We start from the raw sequence: 15508 nt of genomic DNA, 5'->3' as shown, positions 1-15508 counted from the left end.
AACATTCAAATAGTATCTCAAGGGTGAAATTGTTTCAGCAAAACCAATTTAACAATTTCAAATATATATAAAAACATTTAAAAATTAATCTTGTAAAGGTAATAATTTCCCTTTCCCCCATTTTATCTGCTATACTTCATTGCACCAAAGAAACAGGGAAGACTTGTTAATCATTTGCACCAGGAAGAAAAGAAAACTGCATTTTGACAAGTGCCAAATGTCAGAAATCACATCAAATCAGAGTGTAATTATAGGCTTAATATGGTATAACTAAGGCTTTCAATTCGACAGTCCCCAAACCCCATGTGAATTGCCACCATTTAAGGTCTCCCATAGCTTGACTGCTGGACTGAAAGGCACAGGGGCCGCTGCCAACGGTAAAGGAAGTGACGCAGGACTTAGAAACGGGCCGTAGTCAAGGGTTTACTTCAGTTATTTCAGCAGTCATCTGGCTTGATCAGCCTGAGAAAGGCTGCCCCTCTGGATCTTGTTTCTGAGTTGGGCCCAAAGGGCTGAGCTGCTGTGAACAGACTCCAGAAGTTCCCGTGAGAACAGGTCAGAGGTGGACTTAAATTTAGAATTTCAACATAACGAGGTGCTACACAGCATATTTAATACGAGGCTCTTAAGAGCAGCATCTGTTGAGTTTTCAGATATTAAACATAGAAATGAGTACAGTCTGTACTTCTGTGCCAATTTAAAAGTTTTACCAGTATTTAAAAATATACATATATATATATATATAATATGGTTGAGAAGAGTCTGTACAGTTACTCTGAATAGAGGAGTTTTAATTTGTTTACAAATAGCATATAAAGGGAGACACGGGCTGGCGGCAGAGTGGAGCCAGAAGCAGTGCCGGGTCCAGCCTGACCTGCCGCCGCTCAGTGGACACGGCCCTGACCGACGTCTCAGGGCAGCAGCAGCGGGGGTGCAGGAGAGGGCTTTTGACGCTCCTGTTACAACCCCATCATGCCCACTCCTTCAAGCCAGACAGTCCAGTTGCATATTGCGACCTGATCCAACTGAATACCAAGTAAGACAGATGGCAGAGATCGCCGTCTGTCTGTGCAGCAGGGCCCCAGGGAACCCGGAGAGTTCTAGAAAGCTGTCTCACCAAGAACGTACTATGTGCAACCTATAACATCTTCCATGTGTCTGTTTAGAAAGAGAAGCGCAAGTATTTCAAGTGGCAGGCACTGGAAATTCTCATGTTTTTTGTGAATAAAAAGTGTTTATGGTAACGGGGGGGAAATGGTGTTACTACAGTTGGGTAGACAGAAACAGTAGTTGTTGGTTGTTCTACAACACCCACAAAATCAGACATGTCAACTGCCCGCCTGGGCCTGGCTCTCAGGCACACATTTGTGCAACCATCCCAGTTAAGCACAAATAACAGTAATTTCTCTCAGCATGTGGCACAGTTCACATTTTCAGAATAACTTCATTTCCCTGAAACAATATTCAGTACAGTCTCCAAGCAAACACTGAGTTTTATCTTAAGCTCTCTGGCTCTTCTACCTGCGGGCGGTCATCTTGCAGGCCCTGGGCCCCGTCTTGGAGGGCTCCAGGCGGCTCGGCTTCCAGAGGGGCGGGCGCCCCTGGGTGCCGCTCAGGGCTGTTAGCTTCTGAGGCCTCTTGCCCACCTGACAGCTGCTCCACCTTCTCCAAGTCTTCGATGTGACTGACTGAGCTGGTCTCACTGATGGCATCTGAACCACGCAGGGACCTTTTAAAAGGCTTCTGGCCTAGAGGAAGATCAATGAACAGCACTGACGGTTCAGGAAAGGGTGCCCCTGCGGCAGAAGCCAGCTGTGCTCTAAGCGATCTGTATTTAATCACAGCAGAAATCCCAGGGATCCCTGGCTCTGAAGCATTGAGTGATGAGGCGAGAAATGAGAGCTGATGGGACACTAACATGCCCCCAGCGCCAGGGACCGTGAGGGAGCCCCAGCTGGGAGAAGCTCAGAGGAGTGGACACGGTAAACGTGACGCTCCGCAGGTGGCTCCCCAAGGCTCAGAGATGGCTGAAGGGGCAGAGACGTGCGTGTGGGCCCAGTCGCTTCAGTCGTGTCTGACTCAGCCACCCCAGGCTCCTCTATCCTTGGAATTTCCCAGGCTAGAATGCTGGAGTGGGTTGCCATGCCCTCCTCCAGGGGGTCTTCCTGACCCAGGGATTGAACCTCTGTCTCTCAAGTCTCCTGCATTGGCAGGTGGGTTCTTACCACTAGCGCCACCTGGGAAGCCCAGGGGCAGGGACCACTGTTCTTAGATGAAGAGAAATAGAACTTTGGGTTGAAGAACCAAGAACACAGGAATGCAGGTCATAGAAGCGTTATGTGAGGCCAAGGTCTTTTCCCCAGGGAAATATGAACAATGTTCTTCAGTATCAGTGAGCTCAGGCATGGGGACTGACGTACCTGGAAGCCTCTGTTTAACGCGAGTGCCTGTGGGGGTCTGAGGCGGTGTGACCCCTGAGCCTTGCACTTTGTAGACGTACGTGTGTTCCGTGGACTCCAGGGAGCCTGCGGGAAGGGGGCAGGGAGGTGTGGGGTAGGCGCCCAGTGCAGGGGGCCCTGTGGAGGCCCGTCAGCTTTGTTCCCCATGAGCTTCCTGCCAAGGCTCCAGCTCCCCTGAGCCAGGTGCTGGCCCCGTGGGGTGTTCCAGCCTTGACTCCCCAGCCAGCCTGTGTAGCCAGCCTGCAGTGTGGCCCAAGCGTGCCTGGAGAGCCAGGCCCTGGTGGGAAATGTCTTTTAGCAACAAGGAGTGGACGCCTCTTGGCTAAAGGCTGAGGCCTGGTGGGGAGAGTCAGATTATCCCCTGCTGCCCTGTGACCGTGTAGTCATCATTTCCTGAGGAAGGGCCCAGGTTCGGGGAGCCTACTCCATGGCAGAACAGCAACTGGGAATACTCGCTGTTTGAACTAAAAAGCTACAGACTACAGCCTTTCACTTGCCCCATGCAAAAGCAGCCCTTGACTGGGGGAAAACATTCAGGAGAGCTGCAAGAATATTAACACTGATCCGAACGGACAGCTGCGTGGGCTTGGACCCCAGAAGGGGAGTCTGCTGGGGGCACGGGCACGGGCACCTTCCCCCGCGCTGTTGCAACCGTCAGGATAGGCGAGAAGGATGAGAGTCCAGGCAGACAAACCTCGCCTCCTCTCAGGTCCTGGCCCAGCGCCTGGTGTGAAGCCTGGGACGCAGACACGGCTCCTCATCCCAGGACACCTGGCCAAACAATCCAGATGCGAGAAAGTGGGAGGAAGGTAGTCCTACCTGCCGTCAGGTTGAACGTCCTTCCTTTTTGTGATGCTTGTACTGGAGAAAACCAGTTCAGCACGGATCCGACCACGGGGATCTGCCGTAACACCCCCTGCAAAACACAACCGTTGCTCAAGGCTGTGGTCCAGAGGCCAGCTCCCAGCCTGAGTCCAGCCAGGGGCCCAGCCTGGAGCCTCACCTCTTCCAGAAGCCGCTCCTCATTTGCCTTCTGCAGCTGAACCTGAGCTTCCTGGATTCCTTTCCGAACCACTTCTGTCATGTTTTCCAGTAGCTGTGTTAAGACCAAGAAAGGCATTATCTGTCCAAGCTGCTTGCCGGGGTTCTAGAACTATAAACACAGCACTGGGGATATTTTTCAAAAGTGTGTTAGGAAATGGTACTTTAACATGTCAGTGTGAAAATACAGCAGAAAATCAAATAGAAGAGATCAAGATGCTAAAGGAGGCCTAGTGTTAGGTGCCACGGTGACTGGCCTCATTTGCCAGAAAGAGAAAGAACTGCCCCTATGATCTGAACGTCCTACCAACAGGAAACAGACACAACAGGGACTTCTCTGGTGGTCCAGTGGTTAAGAATCTGCCTCCAATGCAGGGGACATGAGTTCCATCCCTGGTCTGGGAACTAAGACCCCACACGTCTTGGGGCAACTAAACCTGCGCGTCACAGCTGGAGAGTCTGCACTGCAGGAGGACCCAGTGCAGGCAGAAGGGAAAAACTAAGACACAGTGCTCAACATTCACGGAAACGGAGGCGGAAGTGATACAGGCGGGGTCCAAAGGAACTAAGATGCCCACCCAAGAAAGCTGGCTCCTGGGCTCCATTTCAAACCCCTTTTCTTCTGCACCCCTCCTACCAAACGTGAGTTGCATGACACAGGTGTCTGCCTCCTCTCAGGCCAGCCTTGCGCTGGTCACTTTTCCCTCCCTTTGAGGGATTCCTAATGACTCATATCTGGTGTGGAGAGCGTCCTGTAAGCCTGACAGCCTGGTCCTCTGTGCCAACTGGCCAAGAGCAGCAGGTCTATTACGGGCGGGAAGTTCTGTTACCCGAAGCACCATCCCATCCAGCCCCAGGACCAGCTCTGACCAGCTCTCCCCTGGCCTCGCGGGGCAGAGATGATGTGAACACATCTTCCCAAACGTGCATGCACCACCTCACTTGCTCATTCACGTCTTTCCCAGGCTGGCTCATGAGTTCACCGAGGGCAGGGACTGCCGTGGTACCTGCTCAACGCCTGGCTCACAGGCGGCCTTTACACACCTGGGCAAAGAATGAATGGACAGACATCGCCGAGGGTAGCTTCTTCCTCTGTGACTCCAGCTAGTTGCCCAGGGAAAACCCAAAAAAGGAATGAGGCACAGATTACTCTTACAGACCCTTGAGTTCTCCTCGATTTCTCGGGCTGTGACTGCGATAGTCTCCGCTAGTTCGGAAACGTCGATGTCATCACTCGCCATGCCAATGTAAATACAGCTCTTCATGCTTTTATACTCAGGGCCTGTGGGCAGAAACAACAGACCAACTTGGTTCCCAAGTCTGCTGTCACGAGTCATACACAGGCCATTCTGTGCACACCACGCAGCCAGGCATAGGGCAGCCTCCCCTAGGGGCTGAGGGCATAGAGCTACTGCGGATTCAGGACCCAGCGAGGCTGTGGCAGGGGCAGGAAGCTCTCTCATGCTATGAAGTGTTACACCACTTAAGACAGCCCAACTCCCTTTAGGCCAGTTAGAAAATGGCTTCCAAAGTCCACAGCTGACTTATAGGAGTAATTACCCATTTTAAATGTAAGGTCAGATTCCAGTTCATTTAACTTTTTCAGGAGCCCAGCATGGATTTTTTCCCCTTCTGGATCCAATTTCAAACTGCTCTTATCATCATTAGCGTGTTCATACCTATAAACAATATCACATAACAGCACTTCAGTAATCTAAAATAAGTGTCCCTCTAGACACAGGATGACAGGTGGAGGAGAAGCTGCTGGAAGTTACCAAGGGTGTGGAAGGAGACACAGGGCAAAGGAGCCGCTCACAGGGTCTCAAGAGCGAACCTTAAGAATGTCCCAGGGGAGCCCAAGTCTCCAGGTGCATGAAATGTACAAGGAGGGGCGTGGCCAGGAAGCCCCATCACTCGTAAGACCAGCTGGAGGCTTCCCTCATCCCGAGAGGGGACAAAGGGCCTCAAGATGCCCACTGAGTCAGAGGCTGGAGGGTCTGCCCCCACTGGGAAGTGGTTCTCTGGGGTGAGCTGTAGCTCTCTGTTCATGTCAGTGGTGCGCTAGTAACTTTCAAGCTGGAGCAGAAAGAACACAGCAACTCCTGCTTCCCTGAGTGCATGCTGTGCCGCTTGCCAGCTGTGCTCTTTTAAATGCCCAGGTCTGGGTGAACCTGCATCAGACCCGAGTGCTGTGACTACACAAATTCATTTTAGATTTCTAAGCTGGTTCACAAAATGATCCGCCCACGGTCTTACCATACCTGACAACTCCTATTCCAGGCCAGCTGGGGTCGTCAACGTACAAGAGGCCTGCCGTTGCCTCCACCTCCTGCTTGAACTCCTCTCGCAGCTGCAGTGTGCAGGTCAGGACCGGCAGCTTGCTCTGGATGCAGGCCACCAGCTGATCCACATCCTCTCCCCGCGTCCCTAAAACTGGACACATGCGCAGAATGTCAGGGAAGCGCTTAAGGAATGGCTGGAAATGAGGGAGCTGTGCTCTCACTTCCACCATCAGAACATAAGCAGTTCTCAGTACAGCCAATCGGTTGCAGACGAGCAGTCAAAAAAAAAAAAAAAACCACTAAACCCAGATACGTGAGGATATGAGATATTTATGGATGTGAGAGTTGGACCATAAAGAAGGCTAAGTGCCAAAGAATTGACGCTTTCGAACTGTGGTGTTGGAGAAGACTCTTAAGAGGCCCTTGGACTGCAAGGAGATCCAACCAGTCCATCTTAAAGGAAATCAACCCTGAATATTCATTGGTAGGACTGATGCTGAAGCTCCAATACTTTGGCCACCTGATGTAAAGAGCTGACTCACTGGAAAAGACCCTGATGCTGGGAAAGATTGAGGGCAAGAAGAGAAGCGGATGACAGAGGATAAGATGGTTGGGTGGCATCATCGACTCAATGGACATGAATTTGAGCAAACTTGGGAGATAGTGAAGGACAGGGAATCCTGGTGTGCTGCAGTTAATGGGGTCACAAAGAGTCGGACACAACTGAACTACAAACCCAGATATAGAAGAAGCAGGTGTTAAAAATTCACGTAGCTGACGGCCTAGGTGTAGACACATTTTGTTCTTACACAGAAGATAGTATTCAGTTCAGTTCAGTCGCTCAGTCGTGTCCGACTCTTTGCGACCTATTGAATTGCACCACGCCAAGCTTCCCTGTCCATCACCAACTCCCAGAGTTCACTCAGACTCACGTCCATCGAGTCGGTGATGCCATCCAGCCATCTCATCCTCTGTCGTCCCCTTCTCCTCCTGCCCTCAATCCCTCCCAGCATCAGTCTTTTCCAATGAGTCAATTCTTCACATGAGGTGGCCAAAGTACTGGAGTTTCAACTTTAGCATCATTCGTTCCAAAGAACACCCAGGACTGATTTCTTTTAGAATGAACTGGTTGGATCTCCTTGCAGTCCAAGGGACTCTCAAGAGTCTTCTCCAACACCACAGTTCAAAAGCATCAATTCTTCAGCGCTCAGCTTTCTGGGCCCATCACTTCATGGGAAATAGATGGGGAAACAGTAGAAACAGTGTCAGACTTTATTTTTGGGGGCTCCAAAATCACTGCAGATGGTGACTGCAGCCATGAAATTAAAAGACGCTTACTCCTTGGAAGGAAAGTTATGACCAACCTAGATAGTCTATTAAAAAGCAAAGACATTACTTTGCCAACAAAGGTCTGTCTAGTCAAGGCTATGGTTTTTCCAGTGGTCATGTATGGATGTGAGAGTTGGACTGTGATTAGCCCCTCTGATTTAACACACAGTGAAATCCTACCATAGAAATCAGATTCTTCTTGAAGAAAGACTCTGCTTAAGCCAGGTGATAAACGTTGTATCAGGCTGGAAACAAGAAGACAGCCACGCAGTTCTCACTCTATTTACATGGAGGGGGGAGGTTTTAGGGGGTGGGGGAGGGGCGGCAGGGCAGGGTGATGATGGTGACAGTACCAAGTGCTTCTGAAGGTCAGAGCCTGAGAGTCTCAGGGTTCACTGCACCCTCGCTTCCACTGATTCAAAAGCCTGTGTGATCTCAGCCTCAATACGTGCAGCATGGGGTGTCCACAGTTACTTTTTCCAGTTCCAGACGCCCTGCTCAGCAGGACCGAAGGCTCCCAGAATGTTCCGAGGCCTCTGGCCACAGTCACGACACGCGGGACAGGTGCCTGCAACTTCCCTACTCTGAAGTCTGTGGGAAAAATACCTTTCCAAAAATGCAGAAAACACCTCATGAAAAACCATCAAGCATTCTCTGAACATAGATCATCTCAGAAAAAAGCACAATCAGATTTCTGATGCATCTCTATACAGCTTATTTTTAAGCGCCTACTATAAAATATGCCAAGCACTACCCAAGCCACTGCACGTTCACAATCTCACAGTTTGATCTTCACATCACCACTGTGAGGTGGTGGGGAACAGGTATGGAGACAAGAAATTCACTCCAGGTCCCACAGGTATGAAGTGGCTGAAGAGGGACAAGAACCCCCAGGACTTTCTGTCATCAAAGTCCACGTGCTTTCAGCTCTGTTGCTCTCTAAGAGGTCTACGACAGTGATCTCGACCTTCACCGGCCTGTTTGGTGCCCAGGCTCCATTCCAAGTACACTCAGTCAACCAGAATCTCTGCAGGTGGGGCTGGCCACTGGGGGTTTTCAGAGTTCTGCAGGGATTCTAAAGTCACTCTGGACTGAGAACCACTGAACAGAAAACAAAAGGTCAGAGGACATCAAGACACAGGAATTCGAGTGACTTCACAGATCTCTCTTTGTGAGGAGGTACCCTGGAAAGGGGCTTGTCTACCTAAACTCAGCCAAATGAAAAGTAAAAGCCTCCCCAGGGAGAGAAGATAGACTCATGGGGAAAGCGATCAGTCTATAGCCCAGACTCTGACAACCTGGCACCGGTGCCCTCAGAACAACACCGAGGGTGCCCCACAGAGATAGCTTACCTGCTGCCGTCATCAGAGGGCTGAACCGCACGCACGTGCCCTCAACCTCCAGATCCATGACCGTGAGGCCGCTCACGGGCACCAACTGCTTCAGCTGTTCTCCCAGCTGCAGGGAAAGGGGCAGAATGAACGCACTCCAGCAAGGAGGGCACCCGTGTCTCCTCGTCCACTCAGCCCAGACCCAAGAGGGTCCTGGAGGTGAGTTTCCTTTCATCTGTGATTTTCTTTGAATACTTATGGCACCTTCATTTTAAAAATCGTAAATTTTACATTTTTTCTTACTACAAAAATGTTTGCTGTAGAAAAATCTAGGCAATACAGGTAGACCAAACCAAACAAAAACTTACCCACAATACACCACTGAGAAACACCTACTGACTGTTGACATATGGTATAACCCTCCCCCATCTTCTGTGCATGTGAGTCTGTTTCTTCTGTTGCTGCTGTGAAACAGGATACACTACATGCTGTGTAGTAAGCTGCACTTTCCCATGCAGTTCACAGTGACCATTTCTCTTCTGCCATGAACACGCAGCTACACGGTTTATACTGGCTGTTCTGAACTTCACTGCATGGATGTACCTTATTCACCCAAACACCTAGGTTAGCCATGTCCAGGTATTTTTTTTAGGCTACACTTTGCAGCATGCAGGATCTTGGCTCCCCATCCAGGGACTGAACCTGGGCCCCATGCAGTGGAAGCTCTTGAGTCCTAACCACTGGGGGCATGTCCAAGGTTTTGCTAGGGTTGGTGCTGCTCTGGTGAACACCTTCACGTTGTTTAGAATATTCTTTATACTGATCATGCCATGATTTCAGTGTCAAAAGACAGCCAAAGCAAAGAGCCCCTCCACTGAAGGCATGCAGGGGAGGGTTCATGTGCCTTCTGCGATCAGCAGAGCTCCATAGTGCCGGGACTGCAGGCCATGCTTGGCTTGTTGTCAATCAGCCTTACAGGGCAGGAGAGAAACGGTTCTGTGAAGAACCTGCAGGAACAGTGCTGAGAGGACCTGCGGAACTTGTGTAGCCTCTGGGGCCATGGTTTTTGCTTAAGAAGCCCAGGACAAAGCCCACGCTTCACAGGGCTCCCCAGTGAGTTTCTGCCTTTCTAGAGGTGACCATGCATTATCCCAACCATCCAGACACAGCAGGAAGGGCACGTGACAGCATTCTTACCCAGTGGTTCAGGGCATCACAGGAGTGCCTCTCCCGGCCAACAGCTGAGGGGGCAGCACTGGGCGCTGGGATGGCATTAAGTCCTGGATCTGACACAAAACACAGAGAGGTTTGCCTCCCAGAATTAGAGCCAACTACAGCAACCGCCCAACCCGTCTCACTTAGTGCCCAATGTGAACCTGAGAGAAAAGTCTCAAACATTATGAAGATCAATACGCTTACATCTATTTATACAAATGCAATTCTTAATTTCATTAAAACATTTTCTCTCTCAAGGAATTCTGAGCAGAAATCAAAGCATAAAAATTATAAGTCACCAACTAGTCCACAAGCACCGAGCCCTGGGCAGGGGGTCGGCCCAGCAGCACGCCAGGCCTCACAGTGCAACTGGCCTCCCGCGATTAACCGTCGAGGCGCCAGCTCGTGCCAGGCGCTGTGCTGGGCCTGGGGTTAGGATATGAGACAGACAAGGTTTTTGTCAGGCTGGCGCTTATGTTCTACGGGAGAAACAGCATAAAGAAATGAAATCACTAAATACTGTTGTCAGGGCCTTGATAGAAGGTGAGGCTCTGAAATGATATGAAGGAGTCGGTCACCTCAGACAGGACAGGCATGGAAGGCTCCATGAGGGGGTGGGCACTGCAGGGACCCGAAGGCGGGCAGGTGCCAGGAGGATGAGGGGGGCAGTGGTGCCTCAGAGGAGACCAGTCTGACTGAGGCACAGCGAGCAAGAAGAGGAAGGCGGGGGGAAGGGGAGGGCTTGGACCCGCAGGCCGCATGAGGCCTGGTCCAGAGCCTGGACCTCATCTATCGGGCACGGGAAGACACGCAGGCTACGGGGAAGGGGGTGACAGGATGTGGAGAACGGTCTGGAATGGGGTCCATGGCTGTTGGGTGAAACATGAGAGAGCCCTGGACTAAGCAGGGCGCCTTTGGGACAGTATTTACAAATAGAGATTCTTGAATCCACTTACTGAATCAAAACACTTAGGAAGGAGGGCCCCAAATTCTGTTTTCAAGGGACTCTCTCATTCATTCCAGCAGTAGTCCAGGGACTGGTGTTTGGAAACCACTGGTTTAATCACGGCAAACTGTCAGTAAAGTGCTAAGGCAAATAGGCCTGGAATTCTTGTGAACGTTATTACATTTTTTTGCAATGATGACAAGATTTTAGCAATCAAAATATTTTGGACTACCTAGTTAACATGAAGTGGTTTAACACTCAAAGCCCTTACATGCAGAAAAATAACCCTCATTTAAAAATCACCTACCAGAGCCTGGTAGTTCCTGGAAAAATCTGAATACCACCACTGGGGAACTGAGCTCATCTTCCACCTGAAACATGGAATCCAGTTATTACCAAGTGACAGTAAATTCCAAACACCTACAAAGTCAAACAGCGAGCCTGGAAACTAGGCTGCAGGTGTTGCCCTTAGTAAGCACACACAGAGAATCCCCTGGTGGCCCAGTGGTTAGGGCTCTGTGCTCCCACTGCCAGGGCCTGGTTCAGTCTCTGATCAGGGAACTAAGATACCACAAGCTGCGCAGCAGGAAAAGAACCAAAACACCAAAACCAAGGAAACAAACCAACCAAAAAACCAACCACCACCACCACCACCACCACTGCTGCCACAGCAAAAAAAACCACATCAAGTTCAAAGGTTAATTTCAGTTGCTGGAGAAACAAAAATCAAAGGTTTAGTAAAATTCTTAGAAATAATTATAAGCCAGTCCTGAGAATACATTATAATATGTGACACTGGTACCCTGAGAAGCAGAAGGAAATTTTTGATAGTTCTGGATAAACATGGGTCCAACACGAAAGATCAAGAAAGGCAAGAAAACAGTGGCACTAGAATCAGCGTTGAGAGTCCAGGCTTTCAAGAATCCAGAAGTGAGGCCCCTGCAGCCAGGACTGACTGGAGCCTTTCCTACTCATCCTCCACTCATCATGTGAAACTCGCTGAGCAGAAGGCAAGTCCTGCCGGCGTGTGCATAACCACAGTCTAGAACTGAGGCTGTGTTTCTCTAAATCACCGAAGTAGCACTTACGTTCAGGACAGGCATCAGACAACCATCTTCACTAACAGATTTCCTAACAGATGAAGACGGCCACTGCATTAAGACTGCCCAGCCCGAGGTTCCCTGTTCTCCACTGAACAAATGTACAGTCAGCCATCAGCTTCCCCTTGGGGTCAGGACACAGAGGGAGTGTCAATGCCCTCGACAGACGGTGGTGCTGGGGAAGGAGGTGGGGGTAGAGGGAGAGGGGCTCTCCAAGCATTCAACAACTCCAGCACTACAATTCTAGTCTTGAAACCTATTTCCCATGGCACTGGTAGGGCCACACCAGGACATGCCAACTGGGGAGACAGGCCCAAGATCTTTCCCACTAAGCTGTTCAAAGGAACAAATGTGTGTGAGTCTGATTAAGCAACAGGTAGATTTGAATCTGCCAGTTATTTATGGAGTCAATTCTTGTGCTTTCATATCTACTATCTCTTTTAATTTTCACATAAATAAATCTACTAGTTATCTTTAAAGTCAGAGTGGTTTAATATATAGAATGGAGTAAGCATAAAAAGTAAATGGTAACAAAGTGACAAAACTCTACATTCCTATTTTCAGAACAAGGTAGAATTTGAGTGCCAAGACTTCTATAGTCTTCTGTTTCTTCCTTTTTGGAGCCCTGTGGTCTCAATGTCAGTGTGCATAAGAAATACTGTACAGGGCTATATATGTAGAATTCTGGTTCTGGCCACATGGTAGAACAAGCTAAAGCTGAAGTCATCAATTCTAAATACCTGAAATGCTTGATTAAATGCAATCAATAACCAAAAAAGGTTCAAAGCATTGTTAGGCTCACAAAAAAGGTGAACCCAGAAAGAAGAGAAAACAGAAAGAATACTGTAAGCTGAGCTGCAGGGTCTGGGGGAGGGGAGCACACATGGGGCCTGGAACTTTGCATTAACATCTAAGGTTGTGGGTTTTTAAGCCCATGTGAGGGGTAGTGCTTAGTTTACATAAAGCCAGGACCCTTGAAAAATGCTCTTTACGAAAAGAGAGAAAAACTTCACCCACTGATCAGTAAGAAAGCTTCACTCTACCTAAGGCTCTGCAGAGAGAGACAAATTCTTTCATGAGAAGAAAACATCAGGTGTGTTCTGCACCTGTGTGTGACGTCCTCTGTGGGACTCCTAAAGCTGGGAAACCAACATAAATAAATGGACCCTGGCAAGTCATACAAGAGAAAAAAATCTCACTTATAACAGAAAAATTATGTAACACAGGAAGCAAGAGTCAGCAGACATAACTGAGAGGACGATTTGTGGCCCCCAAAACTGAGACTGAAACAACCTCGGAAACACATGGCGATCACTGTGTTTAAACAGACAGACAAAGGACCAGAAATCCTTGCTTTAAAAAGATGATTATAAAACAGAATAACTTGAAAAAGAACTGAAGAGAATATCGCAGAATGAAAGAGGTCACTGGAAGTAAAAAGCTCAGTGAATGGGTTGAACAGCAGATGAGATGCTGCTCAAGAATAAACGACTGAACTCAAAGAAGGATCTGAAAAGAGGCTCTAGAAGGCAGCAGAAAGAGATGGAGGCGTCCAAGAAATTGATGGAGGGTGGAATGACAGGTTCAGTATGCAGCTCGCTGGTGTTCTTGAAGGGATATCTGAAAAAATTAACTTTATAGGATTAACAAAAAAAAAAGAAGAATCCTCATGTTAAATCAGCACAAGTCCCAAACAGGACTGAAAAAAAAATCCTCACTTAGATGTACCATGGTCAAAGTGGCAGAACAACAAGGACATAAACGTGAAGCCATGCTCACTGTCCCACGGAGGCATTCTGGAGTTCTCGGGTGTAATGGTGACAGTGTTAGAGCTTCCCCTCACAGGCCGACTTTAGAATCCACTCAAAGTGCTTGGTAAGAGTCCAGTAAAACAGCAGCCTTATCAGAACACAGTTGCCGAGGAGACTGAACTGGCACGCTGCGAAAGCGGGTTGCGGGTGCCACCCCGGGCCCTGGCACTGGAGGTGCTGAGCTGGGGAAGTGGGTCCTTGTTTCTGCAATGGGAGAGGCTCCTGAAGGGCCCTCCAGATGGGAAGGAAGAAGGTCACGGGCGCTGGGAGAAGGGAGTAGCTATGCAGCAGGGAAGCTTTTCTGAGATACCCTGGGGTCAATTCCTGGCTTTGCCACATACTAGTTCTGGGACTCTGGACACACAGCTCACCTGAGCCACAGAAACGGAGACGCTGCCACTCGACCCCAGAGGCTTACTGTGAGGGTTCACAAGTCAGTACTTATGAAAGCACCAGACAAAGGCTGGAGCAAGGAGCAAAAGGCAATCAATAATCACCTCCACTTTATGGTGCCTGACGGCCTCCATTCTGCCTTCCCGCACATTAGCTGATGTGCCCCTCCCGACGAGCCACTGAGGCAGACGGATCCATTCTCCTCTAACTACCCTGAGACAGAGGGTCCACTGGCAGAGGACAAGGCTTTGAGAGTGCATCCCAGTTCTACGCTGCCTCAGCACTTCCTTATCCTGTCTGTGCCTTAGCTTCCTCCTCACTTAAAAAAAAGGAATAACCACTGTGTCCAACTCACAGAGTCTGTGTATTTATTCACACTTGAACACCTATTGTATGCCAGGTACCACACTGGGTATAGGATATAAAGTCATGAACAGACAAAAGTCTTTGGCTTTACAAGGCTTCTCCAGACAAAAACAGACAAGGAACAAATACAGCCCACAATTTCAGGCAGTAACAATGATGAAGGAAAAAACCCAGAGCACAGAGAGTGATGGAAGGTGGTGGGTGTTACTCTGATGGGGTGGGGGCTCAGGGAAAGCCTCTCTGAAGAGGTGATATGTGGGAACTAAGATCTGAAGGATAAGAAGCTGGTAATGAGAAGAATTAAGGGGAACAGTGTTTCCAGGTATGGGGAACAGCATGTACAAAGGAGATGTGTGATGGTTAAATGAAACAGGCATGGAAGGGGGACTTAGTATCACGCGTGCTACCCAGCAAGCATGTCACGAATAGCAGCTGCAGTGGCGATGGTGACGATGATGATGGTGGGTTACTGACAGGAAGATGCTGATGGCGGCGTGGACGGATCACTGCCAGGCCACAGTGCCTCATGGTGTTTGCCAGTGGCTGTCCCCTCTATTGAGTAAAGCAGCCATTGGAAGGAGGGAAGGAGCAGGGTTATGCCTGGGCAGTATGTGGCCTTACAAAGAAGTCCAAACCAGCTGGTGATTAGTGAGCAACATCAGCTCCTCTTGGTTTGCAGGAGAAAGAGGACGGAGGAGTGAGGAGGAGCCCAAGAGGGCTCAGCAAAGGAGTGACAGGAAATACACAGGCCCAGCACTGCCTGCACCCCACCAGCGTGCTCATTCCAGTCCATAATTTAGTCTCTCTGTTTGCAATCAAGAGTGTCCAACCAACATACCTTCACCGACAGCTGAGCTCACTAACAGAATGAGTCAGTGTCACAGGGGCCCCGTGGCACAGCTGAAATTGGAACCCAAGTCTCCTGACTTACATTGATCCTCTGCTTCTCCAGTGGGGCCACTGTCCCCTTCCAAGCTAGGAGTGGAGTCACCTCAGGTCAAGTGAGTAGCTCCCAGCTCCTACTCAGAAGGCGGTAAGGGAAGCAGCCCCTGATCAGGCACTTAAACCGAACCATGTCCTAAAGTGGACACAAACTGCACTCACTTGAACTCCAAATAAACTCAAATGTTAGTTTTAAAGTTAACTATATCTTGTAGAATTGTCAAAGAAACACCCCTTCATGCAAATGCTCTCTGGGATCAGAGGGCTTCACAAAGAGTGGCCCAAAGCACTCT

At 49.4% G+C, this 15508-nt stretch overlaps 1 protein-coding gene across 1 annotated transcript in view; it reads right to left on the bottom strand.

Moving 5' to 3' along the window:
- Positions 1–4: 4 nt before the first annotated feature.
- Positions 5–15508, bottom strand: part of PDXDC1 (pyridoxal dependent decarboxylase domain containing 1) — a 54786-nt gene continuing 39282 nt past the window's right edge. The window contains exons 14-23 of the mRNA XM_052652148.1: positions 10911–10974; positions 9640–9728; positions 8464–8569; positions 5762–5933; positions 5061–5179; positions 4661–4782; positions 3463–3555; positions 3279–3375; positions 2421–2525; positions 5–1748 (exon numbers count right to left, since the gene is read on the bottom strand). Of these exons, the coding sequence (XP_052508108.1) occupies positions 1495–1748; positions 2421–2525; positions 3279–3375; positions 3463–3555; positions 4661–4782; positions 5061–5179; positions 5762–5933; positions 8464–8569; positions 9640–9728; positions 10911–10974 (1221 nt within the window). The 3' untranslated portion in view covers positions 5–1494. The remainder of the gene's footprint in view (positions 1749–2420; positions 2526–3278; positions 3376–3462; positions 3556–4660; positions 4783–5060; positions 5180–5761; positions 5934–8463; positions 8570–9639; positions 9729–10910; positions 10975–15508) is intronic.

Source organism: Budorcas taxicolor, chromosome 2 (assembly GCF_023091745.1).
Source record: "Budorcas taxicolor isolate Tak-1 chromosome 2, Takin1.1, whole genome shotgun sequence".
Classification (NCBI taxonomy): domain Eukaryota; kingdom Metazoa; phylum Chordata; class Mammalia; order Artiodactyla; family Bovidae; genus Budorcas; species Budorcas taxicolor.
This window is presented reverse-complemented; position numbering and strand designations above follow the sequence as displayed.